This window comes from Psammomys obesus, unplaced genomic scaffold (genome assembly GCF_907164565.1).
Source record: "Psammomys obesus unplaced genomic scaffold, mPsaObe1.curated_primary_1811, whole genome shotgun sequence".
Taxonomy (NCBI): Eukaryota; Metazoa; Chordata; class Mammalia; order Rodentia; family Muridae; genus Psammomys; species Psammomys obesus.
Genome location: NW_026587216.1, coordinates 27988876 through 28012345, shown reverse-complemented (window position 1 = coordinate 28012345; position 23470 = coordinate 27988876). Strand labels below are relative to the sequence as shown.

Genomic DNA, 23470 nt, shown 5'->3' with positions numbered 1-23470 from the left:
AAAGGGAAAGAGAGGGAGAAGGTGAATGTGAGAAGGAAAGGAAAGGAAGTTGGTTATACATAAAAAGAAAGTTACCTGTAAGTGATGCTCCCAAGAGACGCACAGAAGGATGGTCTTCCATCACGCTCTGCGCTTCATAACCATCAACGAGAGGTTTTGATTGAAGGTAACAAGGGGGAACAGAAGAATACAAATTTCAGCAATTAAAAAATTGTTTTGGATCCACACACAATCTTACTTATCAGCTTGCTGAGCACCAGCGTGTTATATTCTTCACGGCTGCTGCTTCCCGTCTGTAAGTTTGGGCAAGTTCATAGTATCCTGAGCTCAAGTGCAGTCAGACTCTGACACTCAGTGATAAGGTATCAGGGAATGAAAAGGCATTCAGCTAGAAGGTAATGCCTAGATTCTTGGAGGACGACAACATCGATGTCTCTGGCAGTGCATCCCCTGCAGAGTGCAGTACCAGTGCAGTGGCAGGGTGGGTGAGAAGCTCTGTCCATTCGGTGTCCTAACCTGAAGCTCTACCTGGGGTGGCCTGCACCACCTGGACACTCGTTAGCAGGCAATCCCTGGCTCTTCCCCAGGTCTCCTGTGCTATCACGGGTTAAGTGGGCAGAACTTACACTGTGTCCAGAATTCCCCGAGGAGACTCGGAGGACACCAACTTTGAGGACAACTGGCCCACCGTTGCAAATAAGGATCGTAACTATGTACTTCTGCTCTAGGGATGAAGGAGGCCAAAAGCACATTCACATTTGGAAGGATCCTTTTAAGGCTATGAAATCTAGGTAACAATGAAGATGGGAGACTTTTTGAAGAATGCTTGCTGACTCCAGTGTCCAGGCTGTCTGTGGCTGACTGTTTGGCTGCTTACTCCCCGGTCCCTCTAGCCCCGGAGCATCTGGACATTTGAGAGTACTCTTTCTTACGGTCACTTAGTGTTTAGCAAGTTGGGAATGTCCCCCAGGGCTGTTTTTTGTACACATCACTACGATGTGTCAATTAGTGACCCACATTCTGGCCCTATCTGCCTTGAAAATCTGGTGTAGGATTTCCTAGGTAGGGTAAGAGTCAAGCCTGCTCCATGCCTCATCTCCTGAATCTCATTTTGTGTTGATAGTTTTATGCTTTATCTGAGGAAAAGCAGAGGAGACCATCAACAAAATGTCTATTCTCCGTGTTCAGTTCTCTCAGATTTGATTTTAAAATCTGTATGCCTCTGCCAAAAAAATAATTAGCAGCCCAGATAAGAGGCAAGCATGGCAACTACATGCTTGCCATACTGCATATCTGAGAAGACCATAAATCTGATTACAGAGTTACAAGGAGTTTACAGGCCCATATCTCACTTACAAGAGATAGGATGCTAAGAGGGAGACTTAAGAGGAAGGGGCATGGTTTCTATCTCTACGTCACCATCAATCACTGTGCTTTAGAGGTTAATGCTCAGAGATTCTTGTGAATTTTAGAAGCAGAATTTTAATAAAAATCTCTGGGATAAATGGGACTATCACTTTTCTTGCTGTGCTTTTAGGGAAGGAGCTTTGTCTAGAAGCAATTGCTGGTCTGCCTTATATTATCATGAGTGAGAATAAGGCCACAAACATCCAGAGATGAATGCCAGGAGAGAGATTTTTTTTTTTAATGCCCTAGGGTAGGAATGGGAAATAAAGATTTGTTAGGCTTTTGTTCATGGTGATGGAGATCCAGGGTCAAGGAATGCTATCCAGAGAGAGATTGTGCCAAAAGGCCAAAGTCAGCACACACAGATCAGCCACAAGTAGGGGAAACTGGAGTAGATGAAGAAAAGCTGCAAGATGTAGAAACAGGTTTAGAAAATGAGAAGGGAAGAGGACATTGTTTTTGAAGAAATGGGACATGGTAACTGTCCCTAGGGCAGGAGTAGGGTTTTCGTTGTTGTTTTTGTTGTTTAGTTTGTTTGTTTTTGTTATTTTTGATAGGCTGGTAATCAAAATGCAGGATAAATCTGATACTCTGAGAGCCACAAATACACGCTCTGTAAATGCTACATGGAGAACACAGGGTCTGAGCTCTGACGTCAGGAAACCTGTGATGTCAATGGGGCATGTAAACACACACCATACCAAACTTGCCACAGTACAGGCCACAGATGAGACTAAATTTCACTCTTAAAGTTTCTCAGTAGGCTTTTGTTTAGGTTTTGGTTTTGCTGTTGATGGCAATTTCAATTTGTTTGAAAGTGTCAAGATTGAATGAACAGCAATAAGTTTTAAAGATTCCCTTCAAAAACAAGACCTAGAGAAATATACTAGACTCCCACAATTGCAAATTAACATTTAGGAAGAGAATTAAAAGGAGCCCAGCAATCGCAGTTATGAGAGTGGCTTTGGGAATCCGAAGCAGCCTTCTTTAGGGAGAGAAGTGGTTTCTTACCCCTTAAAGAAAGTGGTTCAAAATGGTTCTTAAAACCCAAACTCCTTAATTTGATTCCCCTGATTTAACTGATATTCATCAGGGATTCCATTCATTTTTCACTCCATGGAAGAGAATATTTATGATGTTCAAAGAAACTGTATTAAATAGTATTTCACATCCTGATCTTTTGGGGGTATTTGTAACCCAGAAGAACCCACAGCTTCAAACAGTTGTTCTAAATCTCCATTTGTCTGTCTGTGCTTCTACTTACATGTCTAAAATGCATTTTAATATTGGTTGTTCCCAAATTAAATTCTGCTTAATCTCCATCAGATTTCTCTTAGTTTTCAAATCTCAGACAATGAGCAGATTATCTGTTCAGTTACTCAGTGTTCCCCTTGCCCCAAAAATTCATAGGAAGTCCCTTCCTTTTTTTCAAACTCCACATTGATATACCAGTTATCAGACATACCATTGCAATTCCAAGGTTTGCCACCCATCAGTCCACCCCCTTCACTGCTTTTCTCATTGAGACCGTACTCACTCTCCTCCTTGGGTGTTTTCTGGCTTTTGTGCTATTCTGCAGCATGGCAGGCAAGGCCAGCCCTAGCAAAGTACGAAGCTGTTTCAAAGCTCTCCAGTGGCTTCTCAGGGTTCGGGAAGAAGATGTGCTATTTCATCATCAAATATCTGGATGAAATTGTAAATTGTCACACCTGATTTAGCCCCAGCTCGCTTTGTCTCACTCTGACAACACACCCTCCTATTCACACTGTCCTCCACTTGACTGAAGTCATTGGCATGAAGATACTATGATGTGCAATTTCTTCACGTTGGAGCACCATTTTTCCAGGAGTCTAGAACGTTCTGCTGCTCAGATTTCAGTTAAAGTGTTCCACCTGCAATCAGCCCTCCCTGTATACTCCTTGTGGAGTTGTAGCCTCTCCCGCCTCCATACTGGCTTAACTTCTCCTTTCTTTAATATACATTGGATCTTATAACCCCCCAAGTTGTGTGTATTTTACTTGCTCCTCATTTCTGGCTGTTCTAATTTCACCTCCCAAGGATGGGAATTACAGCATCTTTTTCTAGTATCTGAAGCTCCTATACCATCAACTGCCCTCATGCATGACTTGGCCTTTGGTGTCTGGATTATTGTTCAGCTTTTTCAGATAATCTTACGTATTTCAGCAGTCTGTTGAGTGTAATGTTGTTTCTGTTGATGCTGTTGTTACAGCTTTTTTGAATTAGGCGTGTCAGACTATTGGGGCTTTCCATTCAGTCTAGGTCAGCCACCCTCTCTCTCACTGAACCTCTCAGCTGCTGTGATATTCTTGTGTTCTCTCCCCCCCCCAGCCCCATCCTGATTTCTGCCTATTACTTGCTCTTACTCTTTCACTCCACTTAGACAGATCTTAGAGTTATCTTAATACTCTGTGCAAGTGCTGCCTGCTCTGTTAAAGTTTCTCAGTTAGTGTGTCTTTATGAGTTTCTGCACGAATTAGAAGCGCTAGTTAAGCATTCAACTAATTACTATTCAGTGACAAAGAATCATTCAATAAATATCTATCTACTCTTAAGTCAGGTACTGTTTTCTTCCAAAAAGCATTTAGATAAAATAATTAATATGTGAAGAAAGTGATTATTTATCTATAACAGACTTGGTAAGTCTTCTAGTGTAATGTTAAGAACAATACTTTGTTTGCTTGAATGTTGCACTGCCCATGCTCTGGTTCAGCATGATCAACAATGGCAAGGAATTTGTTTGTCCTTTGCTACGTTTCAAATCCAGAGTGCTGTGCATGCTTGACAAGTACTCTACCACTGAGATGCGTTCTAGGACAACAGGATGGGTTTAAGAAAAATATTTAAAAATATAATACTTTATTGAATCTTTTGGGTTCTTAAAAAGGACTAGACTAATTAAATGGTACAAAGGACTTTCTCTATTCCCTCGCTGCTTACACTGTTCAAACTCTTTCCTCAGGATGGTTAGTCCTATGCTACTCTTGATTCTTTTGAATGAGAACTTCGATGTTCCTTCTGTGTTTTTCTTTTTTTTTGAATTTTATTTTTTTCTTATCAGTTACATTTTATTAACTCTGTATCCCAGCCGTGTCCCGATCCCTCATTGCCTCCCAGTCCCTCCCTCTCTCCCTCCTCTCCACTGTGCCCCTTTCCAAGTCCACTGATAGGGAGGACCTCCTCCCCATTCATCTGATCCTGTTTTATCAGGTATCTTCAGGACTGGCTGCAAAGCTCTCCTCTGTGGCCTAACAGGACTGCTCCTCCCTTGGGGGGTGGGGAGGCCAAAGAGCCAGTCATTGAGTTCCTGTTAGAAATAGTCCTTGTTCCCCTCACTATGGGAAACCAATTGGTTACTGAGCTACCACAGGCTACATCTGAGCAGAGGTTCTAGGTTATATCCATACATGGTCCTTGGTTGAATGTCAGTCTCAGAAAAGACCCTGTGCCCAGATATATTTGGTCCTTGTGGAGCTCCTATCCTTTCCCCATCAGACTAACTCCCCTTCTTTCTTATGATTCCTTGTACTCTGCCAAAGGTTTGGTCATGAGTCTTTGCTTTGAAAACACTGCTAGTTAGAGTCTTTCAAATGTGCTCAGTAGACTCCTGTCATACGTTCAATGCACATCCCATCTGTCTTTCTAAATGAGGTTGATGATCTTACCCCATGTCCGCTCTCTTGATTATCTCTTTTAGGTGTATAGATTTCATTATGTTTATCACATCTTATAGGTCTATATAAGTGAGTATATACCGTGTTTGTCTTTCTCCTTCTGGGATATTTCACTCAGAATGATCTTTTCTAGATCCCACCATTTGCCTGCAAATTTCATGATTTCCTCCTTTTTGATTGCTGAGTAGTATTCCATTGTGTAAAAATACCACAATTTCTGTACCCATTCCTCCATTGATGGACATCTGGGTTGTTTCCAGGTTCTGGCTATTACAAATAAAGCTGCTATAAACATGGTTGAGCAAATATCCCTTTTGTGTACTTGAGCAAACTTTGGATATATACCTAGCAGTGGTATAGCTGGGTCTTGAGAAAGCACTATTCCTAATTGTCTTAGAAAGCGCCAGATAGATTTCCAGAGTGGTTGTACCAGTTTACATTCCCACCAGCAGTGGAGGAGGGTTCCCCTTTCTCCACAACCTCTCCAGCATGTGTTGTCCCTTGAGTTTGTGTTTTTCATAGTGAAATCCAGCCAACATTATCAACATATTACCCACACAATTACAAACAGTTTCCTGAATGAGCTCTGACTTTTTCTTGACCAATCCCCTTTCCTTGTGGCTATGACTTGCAAGATCTGGGTAATTTCTCACTATATTTATGTAACAAGTGTTTGTTAATCATGTGTGTTTACAAGGTTCTGTGACATGCACAATAATTCCTGTGGATATACTCGTCATTATCCAGTTCATTGTTAACACTGTATAAGTAAACATCCCACAAAATTTGGGATACTGTATTTCAGTGTTTATAATAGTACTTTCTCTACCTCACTGGATCTCACTTGCTAGCATAGAACTAAAGCTGATTAATTTGATTTAAACAAATATATTTATAGCCTTTGTCAGACCCATGTGAGCACCATTGTGACTTTATTTGTTTCACCTCTTTTTGAGCTACTTTAAGGGGTGGTAACTGGATTTGTGCAGGAGCAAATTTAGCATCTCACTCTTCTTGGTCAGTTACATCTTATTTCCTACTCAGGGATAACAAATGGCAACCAAGCCATACTAGTGTATGTGCAAAATGTGGGTTAAGAAAAGCCATTCCCCAAGAGTCAACTTTGACCAGGTAGCTGTGAATAAAAGCTTTGTCTTTCATCTTTCAAGTACTCACGTCTCATTAGATTCCTCAGAATTTCACGTGGATTAAGCAGCTGCAATGGGTACAGAGGTTGACTCAATAATCCATTGTCACATGACTTTATATTTCTACTTAACGTACCCTTGTCCTTCTTTTTTATTTCTCAGTTTATATAAGCCCTTACATATCAGTCTCCAACTCATTCTCTGCATCAAAGTCAACCAGGCATAGAACTACTTGACCCAAGCAGGACACATGCAGGATGAGATTTAGAATTTCTCAATGGCATATTGTTATAAATAAATAGTCTGTAGAGAATTCTTAACCTCTTCTCTGGATCACATTTTTTTTTACTTCCAAATTGAAATAACCACTGAAAAATATCTTAAAAATCTTCCTAGAGCCGATAATATGCTGAACTCAATTAATTTTTAATTAAGTTTTAGGGACAAAATCTTTCTCCAAACTGACAAACACAGACATCTAAATAAACAGGTGAGACACAGTGACACAAAGAGACGGTAAAGATTTGCACAGATGCTAAGACTCCCAGAAGGCAGGCTTCTGGAAGGGGGAGAATCCAGAATGAAAAATGAGAAATAAGCTCTACGGTAAAAAAAGACAGGGAAATGCTGCCAGAGAGAACAGTACAGTAACAGAGGACTCACAACAAAATATCTCTGAAAGAGTAAAAGCAGTTGGGAGTTTACAGACTATAAAACCGCAGGAGACTATCCAAGAAGATGGATTTGCAGATACAAGTTGGAATTGTCCAATCGAGGGACTCACGTAATTTGCTGAGGAAACGGTAACTCATCTTGCAAGAGACAAGAAGGCAATACAAATGGGAGTTCTTAAGCCCTTTCAAGTCAAAGATTATTTTGAGAAACCAGCTAAAATTATGGTCTCTCCCTTTCTTTCCAAAGAAAGAGGCCACAGACACTTAAAACTCCCCATTTTCTTCATTGTAATTTATTGTTAATCCTAAAAGCTGTCTATGGAACCATGAAAAATGTTGATGGCGAAGGCTGCTTCTGCTGAACTGTTCCAACGTTCATCACAGAAGAAGAAGTCCTCTGTGTGTGAGCAGTTATCTCAGGGTAGTAGAGGTACAGACCAAACTAAAGCAGTTGAATGGGAAATGTGAAAGCGAAGGTATTGAGCGAAGAATACTTCAGAAGGTTGGCTCCAAGTACAATGCATAAGAAAAGACAACGCAACAGGTTAAACAATATGGAATCTGTGTGTGTGTGTGTGTGTGTGTGTGTGTGTGTGTGATTGCGTGTTTGTATGTAGATGTGTGTGCGCTTGAGCATGCATGTGTGTAGGCATTTGTGTGTGTTTTTCTCTCTGTGTGTGTTTGTCAGTCTACATCTGAAGAAGTAAGCTTGCTCATATCTTATGAGGAATGATAGGGGGAATGCACAGAATGAATGACAAAGACAGGATGGAGGTGGATAAAACTATTTGATGAGTAAGAAAGACATGAGAGAGTGGACCCCCGTCACCAGTCCAATTGATGGTTTCCTCCTCTGTGAGTTAGGAAACAGATAGATAAAGAAGACAATATAGAGCTCGTGTGTGAGAAAGAACTGAAGATCTTTTTTACCGATGAAATATGTCTTTCTTCTGAGTGATGCAGAAGAAAAGTATTATATTTGGAAAGTCCTTGACAGAAATGGAAGAAAGACAAGCAACAAGCCTGACTTTAAAGTTGGAAGCTATCTCTTCTTACATCCCAGTGCTAGAGAGTCACTATTAACCTAGCAGAACACGAACAACACCATCAATATATTGTAGTTTCAGACAATCACCATATGGCAGGTTAGTGCGGGGTTGGAGTCTTGGTGGCAGCAATGGAAGAACTGCAAGGGAAGGAACTAAAGACATATGGATTCTAAGGAGGGAAGAATAACAATTAGGAAAACCCGAGTACCTAAGAAGGAACACAGGGAACAGTTCAGTGAGAGTTAAAATCATCCTGAAAAAGGTGTTAATGGGAAGAACATGATGGAAAAGTTTAAAGGAGGGAAGTACTTCCAAGGAACACGGACTTAGGTATTTCTGACATAAAGTGACTGTGAGAGTCCAGACTTGTCCTTGGTTTAGGGTGACAAAGCAAACAACAACAACAACAACAACAAAAACACAAAAAACAAACAAAAACAAAAACAAAACAAAACAAAACAACAACAAAAAAACTCTAGATTCAAGAAAGTTAAGGGACTTTGATGTTTTAATATATGCATGCACACAAACACTCCAGATACTAGGGAGACAAGTGTTGAAGAAAGAAACTGAAAAACTGAGCAAAGCTTTTATTACCAGAGAGCAGAAAGGTTTAGCCACACAATGCTGAGTAAGCTGAGGGTGAGGGGGAAGGAAAGCTTTCTTTCGAGAAAAGTAATGTAATAAGAATACTTTTTTATTTTATTTTATTTCTAAGGTTTTTTTTTATTTATTATTTATAGAGTATTCAGCCTGCATGTGTGCCTGCTTGCCAGAAGAGGGCCCCGGATCTCATTATAGATGGTTGTGAGCCACCATGTGGTTACTGGGAATTGAACTCAGGACCTTTGGAAGAGCAGCCAGTGTGCTCCTATCCTCTGAGCCAACCAGAAGACTTTTTTTAAATTTTCACGTTCATGCTAAGCACAAGCATGTGCTTCCCTGTGACAGGGAAGGGTAGGGGCACCGTAGGTAGGGATTCAGTGTGACGATGAAGTAGAGACACCCTGCAGAGAGGTCAAAACACGCAGGAGTTGGTCTAATATGAAAGAGTGGTTTTAGAAAGCAAACAGAAGAGGCTTGGAAACATCCTGTGGTAAAAGGTAAAACAAAAACAGTTTAGCTTTTTAAAGGTTGCATTTCCCGGACTTGCCTGCACAATCCTTGTTTGCTCAGCACTACCAACCTGTGACAACAGGAGCCCTGTGTGGCTTGCGGCCCCAGGGAAGACTGGCAGAGTAGTCAAGCAGATCGCTCCCCAGGGGAAAGGTGCCAAGTCAGAGCGAACAGCTTCCCAGGCATCTGGAGGGCAGCGCCTGGGCAAGGATGAGCCAGCTTCAAGGACATCCAGTTTACTCGCGGCTCTTTGTGAGTTCGACTCAGTTACACCAAGGACTCTGAAATCAAAGAAGATTAGAATTTCCTTTGATCTTTGCCACATTTGGCCTATCACTGAGCAAATTAGTGAGTGATACGTAAACATTTGCCTCTACTGATTTATTGGATATTAAAAACACACACAAACACACACACACACACACACACACACACACACACACACACACACACACACACCAAAACCTGAAACAAAACAACAGCAAGAGAGAGTTTTATTATTTGCTTTTCAGTTTCTCAGACAGTTTCTCACCAGGTTGGTGTTGAATTGGAGGTCTTCCACCTTCACTCGCTTTGTGTTGGGATTACAGGTTTATAGACATGAGCAGGCACACCAGCGGGGCATAGTTTTTATGTCCTAATTAATTTCATCATTATGGAGAATTTGTTTATTTATCTTTACATTCTAGCCTACTGTTAATTACACCAGCCTGAAACATTTGTAAATGTTTAAAATATATATTTACGTGTATATTTATGTGTGTACGTGTGTATATGTACACACTCGTGGGGTTGTTTTCAGTGGCCGAAAGTGGGCATAGTATCCCCTGGATCAGTCTGTCCTTGCAGGGATTTGTCAGCTACCCAGCGTATTGTCTCAGAACCAAAATGAGGGTTCACTGCAAGAGCAGTAAGCACTCCTAACCGTATCTATTTCCTTATGGATTTTTAATAACAATTTTTAATTATACCTTTAAATGTGCAGTGTTTAATAATTTTGATAGACCAAATGGTCATGTAAAAAGAGAACTCAAAAACCAATATTTGATATTATGGGTTATAAAAATCTTTTTCCTAATTTGCTTGCATGAATCAAAAAGAGGAAAGCAGTAGGAAAGATTTGGGAAAAATATAGCTCATATTAATTACTTTAAGGTACTACTTTTTTCAAGGTAAAAAAAAAATTTTTCATAGTATAAAATGCATTCATACATAGCTGACCGAAAAGTGTTACAAGAAAATTCTCCCTGGCATGTCTTTATTTTTTTTTAATTTCGTCATTATTTATTTGTGGGTATGGGTTTGCACATGCCATGGCACTCATGTGGAGTTGAAAGGACAACTTGCAAGAGTTTGTTCTCTCCTTCTACTATATGGTTCTGAGGGATCAAACGTTAGGTGTTAAGTCTTGGCAACAAGTCCCTTTCTACCTGATGACCATCCTAGCTAACTTACAAAATATACCAAACATGATTTCATATATAGAAGGCTAATATGCAGTACACATTGTGGCATTTTGAAAAACACACAGCTATCAATATTATGAAAAGGCAAGCATGATTTTAAAATATTTATAATTTTACCAAAGATAAAGAGAATAGGTTATTGTGTGGTTCCACCATGGTATAAAATGCAAAGGTATTATTGAGAATTTTAACACTGGAGCCCAGTATACTTATTAATTATATATATATTTTTATTTTTAACAAAAGTTAATGTTACATGATATAGATTTATTAGTATTTCCTGAGGAAAACGTTTCTCATTTGCTCAGTGTGCAAAAGATGTGAAGACATTGGTTAGAACTTCCAGTCTCCATACTGTTGCATAGCCTCCTTCAGAATTTGCAGAACCGTACCCTTTTAGGGCAGAATTCTGAGGTATACTGCTGATACCCCCCTTATTTTGAGAGTGCAGTTTCAGAGTGTTCCATAAACAGAGGGTGGAATTTGGTATTTCCAGGTATCGTCTCAGTGTAGACCTGAGCATGCTTCGGTTGAGAGATACACCACTGAAAGGGCCTAAACAATCTTCCTTAGCGCTCCTCAGGTTGTGGAGATCACCAACTATACAATTATCTTTGTTGCTCCTTCGTAACTATAATTTTGTTACCATTGTTAATTGTAATGTTTATGGCTGACATGCAGGATATTTGAAATGTGACCCTTGCGAAAGGGTCATTTGAACCCCAAAGGGGTCATGATCCACAGGTTGAGAACCACCGGTCTAGAATAATCAACTGTATGTGTAAGAACAGATAAAAGACCTTTTCCTAAAGGCTAGAAAAGCCAACAACCTGAGATTAAGATGGGTTTAGTAAATATTTCTGCTTACTTTGAAGAATCATGTTTGATTTCAGAGTCTAGAAGTCTCTATATACTTTGTAACTCACCATTTAGTAATGTCACAGTTTCCAATGGTGATTTTTTTTTTTAATTTTTTAGACTCCAAGGAGACAATCTGATGGAAAGGACAGAAGACACACTACAAGTATTTCATTCTCCAGATGAGATAATCCCAGATTCGTTGGGTAAGTTCTAAACTCAAAAGTATTATTGAAGTTTAGTAACTTTTAATGACTCCTAAAAATAACTCCCCTGAACCAAATGCTCAGGTCACACACACATTCCACCCACCTGAGCAAATGAGAAAGAGAAACAGGAAGTATGGGTTCTGAAGAGGCAGCTATCTGTTGGCTACTGTCAAAATCATGTTACCAATTCTAACCTCTTAGAACTTGGTTTTCCCCTGTTGGCTCTATAGAAAGTGGAAGTCATTAGGAGTTCCTTGAAAATTAGCGTGTCTTTAGCCCCCATTCTCATGCCGTTGATCCAATTAGTCTTCTTGAATGAAGACAACTATATCTTATTGGAGACACCATACAGGTTCTCTCGGCCATGTGATAAATTACTTACTCTTCTCTCACAGACAGACTTCATTTCTTCCTGAGAGTCTCTTCCATGCCATCCTCCTCTTTCTCCATCTGGTGAAACAGCTTCCTCTCCCCTCATTGTATTGTGGCTGTGTTTAAATACCGTGACCAAAGCAATGTGGGGAGGAGAACGTTTATATCAGCTTATAGGTTACAGCCCATCAGTTGGGGAAGCCAGGCCAAGGGCTCCAGGCATCAGCCTGGAGGCAGGCGCTTAGCAGAAACTGTGGAGGAAAGCGTGGTGTTACTTGCTTGATCCTAGCTGGCCCAGCTATATTTCTGATACAGCCCAGGACCACCTGTCTCAATGTGGCATCATCCACAGTGGGCTGGGCACTTCTCCATCAATTATCCATCAAGAAAAAGCTCCACAGACACGCACACAGGCCAATTCGATGGAAGCAATCCCTTCGTTCAGATTTCCTATTCTTAGGTGTTCCAATTTAGAATGTGCTATTCTTATACATCACTGACCAAAACTACCTTGCGTGAGAATATGGTCTTTCAGCTTATACTTGCTAGTCACAGTCTCTCCTCCAGGGGAAGCCAAGGCATAAACCTGGAGGTAGGAACTAAAACGCAGACCAAGGAAGAATGCGTCTTAGGCTTACTTCCTATAGCTTGCTCAGCTAGCCCAGAGCCTTGTGCCCAGGGGTGTGCTGGACCCTCCCACATCAAACAGTACCCATGAAAATGCTCTACAGATATGCCCATAGACAAGTCAGAGGAAACAATTGCTCAGTTTGTATCAAAATGACCAAAACGAAACAGGTATGTCAAGGTTTTGTTTCAGGTTGACAAAAACTATGACACCTGGAACCACATCTGTTTACTTTATTATCTTTTAAAGTTAATAGCATTTAGTCTGTACCCATTTCTATACGATCCAGGACAAACTCCATAATTTAACATATGAAGTGAAAAGTAGAATGTTTCAAAATGCTTGACAAACAAATGGTGGCTGTAATGCTACTCCAATGGCATCTAAGATGCATTAGTATTGTTTGACTGTCTGTATTCCAACAGGACACAGCATATGAGATCAGGATCATTAGGGGAATCAGCTGAATGGAAAAACATCATAGAGCAGACACAAAGTTTGTAAGCATTAGGAATGCAATAAACAATAGTGTAATATACATCCAAAAGCTAAAGAAAGGATGTTTGAATGATTTTTTATAACAAACAAACAAAATTATGAATGTTTATAAGAAAAAAATACTTTTAATTTTATCATACTATTACACAAATGTTTACCTGTATCGAAAAAAAAAACATTCCAAGGTAGCCTAATATGTGCTATTATGTACAATTTCAAGTCATAATTTATTATTTTAATTGATGTAACTCAAATTCAAAAATGAGGTTAAAAGATTGTGAAAAACAAGTATAAAAAATTACAAACTATGGAGCTGAGTGGATTGCTTAGCAGGGAAAGTGCTTGTTGTACATGTGGGAAGCTGAGTTTAGATCCTTAACATGCACATAAACATCTTGGGCATGGTAGCACAAACCTGCAAAATACCTGTGCTGGTGGAGTAGAGACAGGAGGCTCCTAGGGACTCACTGGCCAGCCAGTCCAGCTAATCAGTGAGCTGCAGAGTCACTGAGAGTGCCTGTCTTAATAAAAAGAAGATGGGAAGCGATAGAAGAGGACACTGGCTTTAACCCTTACAAACATCCACACAGTGCACAGACCTGCATGCATGCTCCACACACGCCAACATGCATGCCATATACATAGGTAGAATTTTTAAATGTATTTTTTATTTATTACAATTTATTCACTTTGCATCCCAGCTGTAGCCTCCTCCCTCATCCCCTCCCAATCCTGCCCACCCTCCCCCTTCTCCTCCCACACCTCTCTCCAAGTCCATTGATAGAGGAGGTCCTTCTCCCCTTCTATCTGACTCTAACCTATCAGGTCTCATCAGGACTGGCTGCATTGTCTTCCTCTGTGACCTGGTAAGGCTGCTCCCCCATCATGGGGGAGGTGATCAAAGAGCCATCCACTGAGTTCATGTCAGAGACAGTCCCTGTTCCCCTTACTAGGAATCCCACTTGGACACTGAGCTGACATGGGCTACATATGTGCAGGGGTTCTAGGTTATCTCCATAAATGGTCCTTGGTTGGAGTATCAGTCATATACATACAGATAGAATTTTTAAAATAGAATATGAAGAACTATCAAAAATCCAAGGAAAAAGTAACAAAATGAGAAAATAAATTTATACTATAGCTTCCTTTGTCCAAAGACGGGTATTCAAATACAAAGATCATTTATAATTTCTTAAGGTCAACAAACCCATTGGGAAATAATCAACAGATTGAATAGACATGTCACAGAAGGGGAAATACAAATGTCAAGTAAGTATATGAAATATGCCTCGTTACCTTAGCAACCACGAAAAATCAAATGGAGACTATTACGAAGTATTATATTTTAGTCATTTGGTATTAACTAACAAAGCTGAAAATAAAAAAAAAAAATAACCCAAAATGCTACAAATGCTAGTAAAGACAGAGATTTACTTGGTCGTGTCTAAACAATTTGAGAAAAGATTTCTATTTTTTTTTTTTTTAATCTTGAGCATTTATGTGATGGAAAACCCAGAAACTGCACATCTAGATAAATATCTTAGAGAAACCAGCTCTAGGTACAAGGGAGTGTGAACTAGGCCTTGTTAGGAAGTTCAGGGAGGAGGAAACCAGTGAGCTGTGAAATCATTACACTGTAGTGACTCTCGAAAGCATCTCAGCTATACACATGGGCTAGATAAGGCCAGCAGTATGCTGGTCACTGTTTAGCAAAAAGGTTTCGTACACCCGATGGTTTCTCTGACGTAATATAGCCCATCCAATGAGTTCATTTCCATAAACTGTGAATGGCAGTTCATTCTCTGAGGTTGCTGTGAGCAGGTGACGGCCCCACCGATTGGGCTTTAAGGAAATGAATGTTGATTGGACAAACAGAAGTCAGAGGATGACATTTTCATAAAGCTTCAAAGGAGGAAATTTCTAGAGAGTGTCCCTTAGGAAAACATTTAAGAGAAGAAACTACCTATAAGAAGGGAGTCATGGACTCAAATCAGCAGTTATCTTCAGGGTATGAGGAAGTTGAGAGATGTGAGAATGAAGGGTCCCACAGGCAAATGAAGGCTCTAGGCAATGCTCCGACTCATAAGGTAGGTCGCAAGCTTGGAGTGTTTAATTATTGTGCTTTATAAGGTAAATTTACTGTACAGTTTTAGCCGATAACACAGTTCTGTTTAAATCATTTGGAATTTTTATGTACATATAATTTCACATGTTGACTATCACCTGGTAATTAAAAACAGAATTATACAAGGATATAAACCGATACCAGGACAAAGAAAGCATGCTAGTGTACATCTCTTCAGATCTGTCATTGAACCAAGACCTGCATGTTCTAAGATGGTTCTTAAACCTTGACAGCGAGGGCAGAATCCTAGAAGACTAGACACATGGAGGGGCATGCCAGCTGTCCGTCAGGGGTCATTCATGCTGTGGGTTCAGCTTGACCATCTCCTCTTGTGTGGATTCCACGTTTTCCTCTCCTCAGGCCACTCCTTCCTCAATACCAGCGGCTTCATTTTGCTGCGTGTTGATTCAGACCATCTACCCTAAGGTCATATTAAGTGTCCCCGATGTCCTGTTTACACTGAGGTTTCCTCTTTCTAAATTCATAATGCTCTCTGAATCACTCAGGATCTGTCCTCGCTTAAATAGTTTCATGCTTCTTAAGGCTTTCATGCTCAATATAAAAGTAACACAACACAGATACTGTTTAACGACTTGGCCATTAACTCTTTTAAATTCAATCAAAACTAGCCTAATCAATCAATCTGTTAATAGATCTGTACTCTTTAGCTATTACATATATCCTTGGAACTGTACAGACATAACTATCTTGGTAAATTAGACAATACGTCTAGTAATATGTTTTTGATTATACTTAGATCTTTTGGAAAAGTGCATTCATTAAGTTTAGGATCCTCTCTTGAAATATTTATGACCTGCTTTTTCCACACTCAAATGTTAGAATACCTAATTAGGAAATGGCAAGATAGGAGTTTCTGCTTCAGTACATTCCTTTCCACTGAAATTAGTCAAATCGTGAGACCCCAAAGTTAAGAATCATTAGCATCATTCGAGAATCTCTGATGTGATTACATGTCATCCGTGCATCCGTACTCAACTTGGCTCAAGATACATATCTCTACAAACAGGCCTAATTTTGTGCAAAGAGGTTCAAGCAGCCGTGGTAGAAATGATGACAAGAGGGAGCTAATTGAAGCTCAGCACTGTGACAAGCATTCAAGATTTCTAGATCCCGTCGACATCGCTCAACCGGGAGATTAAAACTGTATCCAAGAATTTAAAGACAGGTTTTAAATAACAGAATCACTTTATTGTTCCGTGGTTCTGTGCCATTTCACCCAAGACTCAAGCTCTACTACTCCTTATGCGATTTAAAAAAATCAAAAAAACTATAGTATGTTTCTTGAAAGCATGCTTGCTCATAGATTAATTTCTGTGCAGTAGAAAGGACATAATTGTTTATGTATCTGTACATGCTAGTGAGTACTAGCAAAGAAATGTGTTTTGAACACATTAAAAAGTTTGTGCCTCCAAGCATGGCACATTGGATTTTTGTTTTTGTGATACCTGTTTCCTCAGCTTACCTTGACAACCAAACTAGCTCGATGTTCCAGCACAGTTTTATTCTATTTGGTTTGGTCCATTTGCCTATGTAAATTGTAAAATGCCTATGTAAATGTAAAATTCTCAGCTGCTCTGGGAATCCCATCACAGAAAGACTCTGCTAGGCTCTAGGACCACTATCAGCTCATAGTTTTCAGCAGGCATGACAACCCTAACCAAAGAATACAACCACCCAGCAGAACATAAGTAAATTCCATGAGACAGTAACAGAAAGTTGTTTCATTGTACATGTTTTTAGATGACATAGCCTGTACTTGACTTATAATAGTGAGTAAATGATTATACAGAATATACATAAAAGGATGAATGTATGAATAAATGAATGAATACATATGTGTGCGTATCTTTATAAATAATTTTATGTAGAAAATAAAAATTTAATATTAAGGAGATGTCTTTTTTTAATTTTTTATTGATTACACTTTATTCATTTTGTATCCCCCCATAAGCCCCCCCTTCCTCCCCTGCCGATCCCACCCTCCCTCCCCTTTCTGCATGCATGCCACTCCTCAAGTCCACTGATAGGGGAGGTTCTCCTCTCCTTTCTGATCTTAGTCTATCAGTTCTCATCAAAAGTGGCTGCATTGTCTTCTACTGTGGCCTGGTAAGGCTGCTCCCCCCTCAGGGGAAGGTGATCAATGAGCAGGCCAATCAGATTATGTCAGAGGCAGTCTAAGGAGATGTCTTAATCAAGAATTTCAACTCATAAAATAAAAATTACATAGTCAGTAACATTCCACAGTGTTTGCCCACAGTTTGATGGAATGTAACTAATTATATTTATACATTTTCTTTTTTTATGTTTATTTTTATTTTTATTTTTTTTTCTTATTAGTTACATTTTATTAACTCTGTATCCCAGCCATGTCCTGCTCCCTCATTCCCTCCCAATTCCACCCTCCCTCCCTCATCTCCACTGTGCCCCTTTCCAAGTCCACTCATAGGGGGGAACCTCCTCCCCATTCATCCGATCCTGTTTTTATCAGGTATCATTTTCTTTTTTCTTTATGAAATTAGATTATTTTCTCACATAAAATATCCTGATTACAGTTTTATAGTTTCTCCTTCTTTTTTTAAAAATAAACTTATTCACTTTACATCCTGATCACAGTCTCTTCACTCGTCTCCTCCCAGTCCCACTCCCTCTCTCTTCCCTCTTTCCCTCCTCCCCTTCTCCTCAGAAAAGGGGAGACTCCCCCATACAAACCCACCCCAGCCCATACAGTCTCATCAGGAATTACTACATATATTGAAGCCAGACAAGGCAGCCCTGCTAGAGGAAAGCGATCCAAAAGCAGGCAACCAAATCCATGTCAGATATGATTCCTCTTCCCTTGTTGCTAGGGAACCCACATGAGGAATAAGCTGCCATCAGTTATATGTGTGTCCTGGGCCTAGGTCAAATCCATGCATGCTCTTTGGTTGGTGCGTCAGTCTCTATAAGCCCCTGTGGGCCCAGGTTAGTTGACACTGTTGGTCTTCTTGACAAGAGGGGCTCTTGTCCCCTCTGGGACCTTCTATCCTTGCCCGCATTTCTCCACAAAGACAGCTCTAGCTCTGCCTAATGTTTGGCTTGAGTCTCAGCATCTGTTTCATTAGCTGCTTGGTGGAGCTTCTCAGTCATGTTAGTCTCCTGTCTGTAAGCATAGCAGAGTATCACTAATAGTGTCATTGGTTGGCTTTCTCCTATGGTTTCCCTCATATTGGAGTTGAACAAAACAAACCAACAGAAAAAAAGAGCCCAAGAGAAGGCACTGAATTAGAGAACCACTCATTTGCACATTTAGGGATCCCATAAAAACATTAAATTGAAGCCCGTAATATGTATGCAGATGACCAGGTACAGACCTGTGCAGGCCCTGTGCATACTGCCTCAGCCTCTGTGAGTTTATTTGAGCTTTGCTTTCTTGTTGTCCTTCATCCCCTCTGGCTTTTCCCCCTCCACTGTGGAGCTTCTTGAGCTCTGAGGGGAGAGATTTGATGGAGCTATTCCATTTAGGGCTGAGTTTTCTAAGGTCTTTCACTCTCTGCATAATGTTTGGCCGTGAATCTCTGTATTTGTTCTTGTTTGCTGCAAGAGAAGCTTTTTTTGATGATGGCTGAGTAAGGTACTGATCTATGACTATAGGAAGATAGCATTAGTAGTCATTTTATTGCTCATTATTTTTTTAGACCAGTAGTATTTGGTTGTACTCTCGGACCCTGGGTTATCTCATCTTAGGTTCTTGGTAAAGGGAGAGGTGATGGGTATGGGTTCCATCTTGTGGAGTGGACCATAAACTTGTTTTGTGCTACCATTGTCCTTCCATATCTTTCAGGCAGGACATCAATGTAGATAAAGAATAGAAAGACCTGGCAGAGATAGGAGCTCCAAAAGGAGATCAACAGAGCCATAAAAACTGAGCCCTGGGGGCCCTGAAGAGAATGATACCCCAACCAAGGAAAATGCATGGACACAACCTAAAACCCAAGCTCAGATTTAGCCCATACACTCAGTCTCCAAGTGGGGTCCCTAGTAAGGGGAGCAGGGACTTTCTCTGGCATGAACTTTGTGGCAGGCTCTCTGATTAACTTCCCTTGGGTGGGGGGAGCAGCTTTGCTAGTCCACAGAGAAAGACAATGCAGCCAGTCCTGATGAGACCTGTTAGGCTAAGGTCAAGTAGAAGGGGAGAAGGACTAGAGGAGGGACGTAGGGGGAGAAGAGGGAGGGAGGGTGGATTTGGGAGGAAACAAGGGAGGGGATCATAGCTGGGATACAAATTTAATAAATTGTAATAAATGGTAATAATTTAAAAAGAAAAGATAAAGGGATCTTGATTCTCTTTTAAAAAAAATTAGAGGTTGGATAGGGTTAACCTTTGTCTTTTGGTAACATGTGGAGTACCTTACTGTACCAAAGACACTAGATATAGGTGTGAAGGCTCTATGTAGGCACCAGCTCAGTGTTCAGTGGGTTGTGTTGGTATTTTCTTCAACAAGGAGGCCTTGCTGTCAGTTTGTAGAGAGAAGCCTGTAGTTCTGGCAATCACTTGGGTTGTTTAGGGATTCTAATGGGGCTCCTTTGGTCAACAACTTAATTAGATGTAACCCAAACTCAGTATTGGAAGTTTTATTTGGGGACAAAAGTTGGCCAGTTGAGCCTCTCTTCTGTAGTATTGGACTATTTCATTTATATTGGCAACTGCTTTAAGTTTCATAGGACTTCTCAAATGGTCCTTAATTTCAGCTCTCTCTCTCTTTTTCTCTTTCTCTCTGTAGTCCTTTCATCAACCTCTTCTCTCCTGCACCTCTCTGCTTGATCCCCCAATTCCCTCATCAATCCTAACTATCTATTACATTTCCCTTTCCTAAGCGGAACTATTTGTACCGTTCAATCCCTTACGCTATTCCTAGCCTCTGTGGTTCTATGGACTATAGCTTAATTATCATTGACTCATTAGTTAATATCCACATACAAATGAATACATATTTGTCTTTCTGGGTCTGAAATACCTCACACAGGTTGATTTTTTTTTCTAGTTCTATCCATTTGTCTGTGAATTTCATGATGTCTTTTTTTTTAATGGCTGAGTAATATTCCATTGTGTAAATGTACCACATTTTCTTTTATCCATTCTTCTGCTAACGGATGTCTAGGTTGTTTCCAATTTCTACCTATTATGAATACAGCAGCAATGAACATTGATGAGTAAGAACATTATGGTAAAATGTAGCATCTTTTGGGTATATGTCCAAGACTAGTGTAGCTAGGTCTTGAAGAATATTGATACCAATCTTCCTGAGGAATTGTTGCACTGATTTCCATAGTGGCTGTACAAGTTTACACTCCAACCAGCAATGGAGGAGTGTTCCTCTTGCATGAGCTGTCACTTGTGTTATTGGTCTTAGCTATTCTGACAGGTGTAAGATGGAATTGTAAAGTAGTTTTGTTTTGTATTTCTGTAATGGTTAAGGATGTTGAATATTTCTTTGTTTCTCAGCAGTTTGAGTTTCTTCTGTTGAGAATTCTCTGTTTAGGTCTAGAACCCATTTTTCATTGGGTTACTTGTTTTCTTGATACCTAGTTTTTTGAGCTCTTTCTATATTTTGGATATTAGTCCCGTATCAGATGTGCACTTGGTAAAAGGCTTTTTCCATTCTGTACATTATTGCTTTGTCTGAATTGCAGTGCCCTTAGTTGTGCAGAAGATTCTTGGTTTCATGAGGTCCCATTTATTAATTTTTTATCTGAGTATCTGCACTATCAGTGCTCTGTTCAGAAAGTCTTTCACTGAGCCAGTGAGGTCATGGCCATTCCCCACTTTCTCTTCTATCAGCTTTACTGCATCTGACTTTCTGTTGAGGTCTATGATCTATTTGGAGTTGAGTTTTGTGTGGGGTGATAATTACGGATCTGTTTGGATTCTTCCCCATGCAGCCATCCAATCTGACTAAAAGCTTTTGTTCAAGATGCTATTTTTTTTCCTAATGTCTGCTTCTTGCTTCTTTATTAAAAAAAAATTTAGGTGTGGATTTGTGTATAGGTCTTCAATTAGATTCTATTGATCAATGTGTCTGCTTTTGTGCCAATACCATGCTGTTTTTATTACTCTATCTCTGTAATTCAACTTGAACTTGGAGATTGTGATGCTTCCAGCAGTTCTTTATTATTTTGGATTGTTTCAGATATCTTGGAATTTTTGTGTTTCTATATGAAGCTGAAAATTATCTTTTCAAGATCTGGAAAACTTGTATTGGAATTTTAGGGAGATTGCATTGAATCTGTAGATTGCTTTTAGCAGAAGAGACATTTCTACTTTATTAATCCCATTGATCCATGAGCATGGGAGACCTTTCCATCTTCTGAAATCTACTTCAGTATCTGTCTTCAAATAATTGATGTTTTTCATTTGGTTGGTTAGAGTTACCCCAAGATATTTTATAGTATTTGAGGCTAGTGTTAAATATGTCTCTATGATTTCTTTCTCAGTCTGCCATTCTGACTGTTTGTCAAAGAAGGCTACTGGTTTTTGTGAGTTAATTCTGTATCCAGCTTCTATATTAAACATGTTTATCAGGTGTAGGGGTTTCATGGTGAAAATTTTCAGGTTAGTTATGTATATTATCATATTATCTGCAAAAAAAGGTACTTTGATTCTTTTCCATGTTTTATGTATGTTTTTGATCTTCTTTATTTGTCTTATTGCTCTTGATAAGAGTTCAGATACTATATTTTAAAAGGTATGGAGAGAGTGGACAATCTTGTCTTATTTCTGATTTTAGTTGTATTTCTTTGATTTAAGTTTATTTTGGCTATGGGCTTGCTGTAAACTGTCTTTGCTATGTTTATATATGTCTCTTGTATACCTAATCTGTCCAGGGCTATCATGAAGGTGTGTTGGACTTTGTCAAATGCCTTTTGTGCATCTAATGAGATAATTTGTCTCTCAGTTTTTTATATGGTGAAGTTAAGTATGTTGAAATATCTCTGTTGCTCTGGGATGAAGCCTACTTGATCATGGTTGATGACCTTTATGAATTGTTCTTGAATTTGGTTTGCAAGTAATTTATTGAAAAGTTTTGCATCTATGTTCATTGTTCATATGAAAAATTGGACTATAATTCTCTTTCTTTGTCGTGTATTTATGTGGTTTGGATATCAGGGTAACTGTTAATAAAATGAATTGGGCAGAGTTGCTTCTCTTTTTATTTTGTGGAATAATTTTAGGAATATTAGCATTACCACTTTGAGAGTTTGGTAGAATTCTGCACTGAAATAATCTGTTCCTGGCCTTTTTTGGTTGAGAGACTTTTAATTACTACTTTTTTTTTTTTTAATACACTAAGGGTTATGGAGAAGTCAGAAATAATTCAAATATGTCACCTAATATACGTTAATTAGTCTTTTTCCCTTCTGGTTTTTAATATTTTTTTCTTTGTTCTGTAGATTTTAATGTTTGATTATTGCGTTCCGAGGGGAATTTCTTTTCAGGCCCAGTCTGTTTGGTATTCTGTATGCCTGTGGTGCCTCCATAGGCATTTCCTTATTTAGGTTAGGAAAACTTCCTTCTGTGATTTTGTTGAGAATATTTTCTGCTTTTTTGACCTGGTTTTTTTTCTTTTTTTTTCCTTCCTCCAATCCTATTTTATTTTTAGACTTGATCTTTTCATAGTTTTTCAGATTTCCTGGGATGTTTTATGCCAGGAATTTTATAGATTTAACAGTATTTATGACTGCTATATTATTTTTTCTATCATGTCTTCAACGCCTGAGAGTCTCTCTTTTACCTGCTATATTATGTTGCTAAAATTTGCCTCTGAGGTTTCTATTCCAGCTCCTGATTTTTTTATTCCCACATTTCCCTCAGTTTGGGTTTCTCATTGTTCGGTTTGTTGATTCTTTTTCCCCTTTCAGGTCTTGAACATTTTTTTTTCCATTTTCTTCTACTGTTTTGTTTTCATAAATTTCACAGATTTCCTCTTTCAAGTCCTCTATCATATGCATAAAGGCTATTTTAAGGTTTTTTTTTTTATCTGTATATCAGCTATGTTGGAGTATTCAGGGCCTATTGTGTTAGGATTGCAAGACTCTAGTGGAGACTCTAGTGGGTGTCGTAGATTGTATTTTTATGCTGGCATCTAGGCATCTGGGATTGGGAAGATGGTAATTCTAGGTGCAGACAACTGCTCTTTGGTGGGTGTATGTTTTGTTCATTGGACTCTGTT

At 39.4% G+C, this 23470-nt stretch overlaps 1 protein-coding gene across 3 annotated transcripts in view; it reads left to right on the top strand.

Annotated features, from left to right (window-relative positions):
- CUNH8orf34 (chromosome unknown C8orf34 homolog) overlaps nt 1-23470 on the top strand; it is a 375048-nt gene that overhangs the window by 269657 nt on the left and 81921 nt on the right. For all 3 annotated transcript variants that reach the window (XM_055603373.1, XM_055603372.1, XM_055603371.1), the window contains one exon: nt 11531-11616. In XM_055603373.1, coding sequence (XP_055459348.1) covers nt 11531-11616 — 86 coding nt within the window. The remainder of the gene's footprint in view (nt 1-11530; nt 11617-23470) is intronic.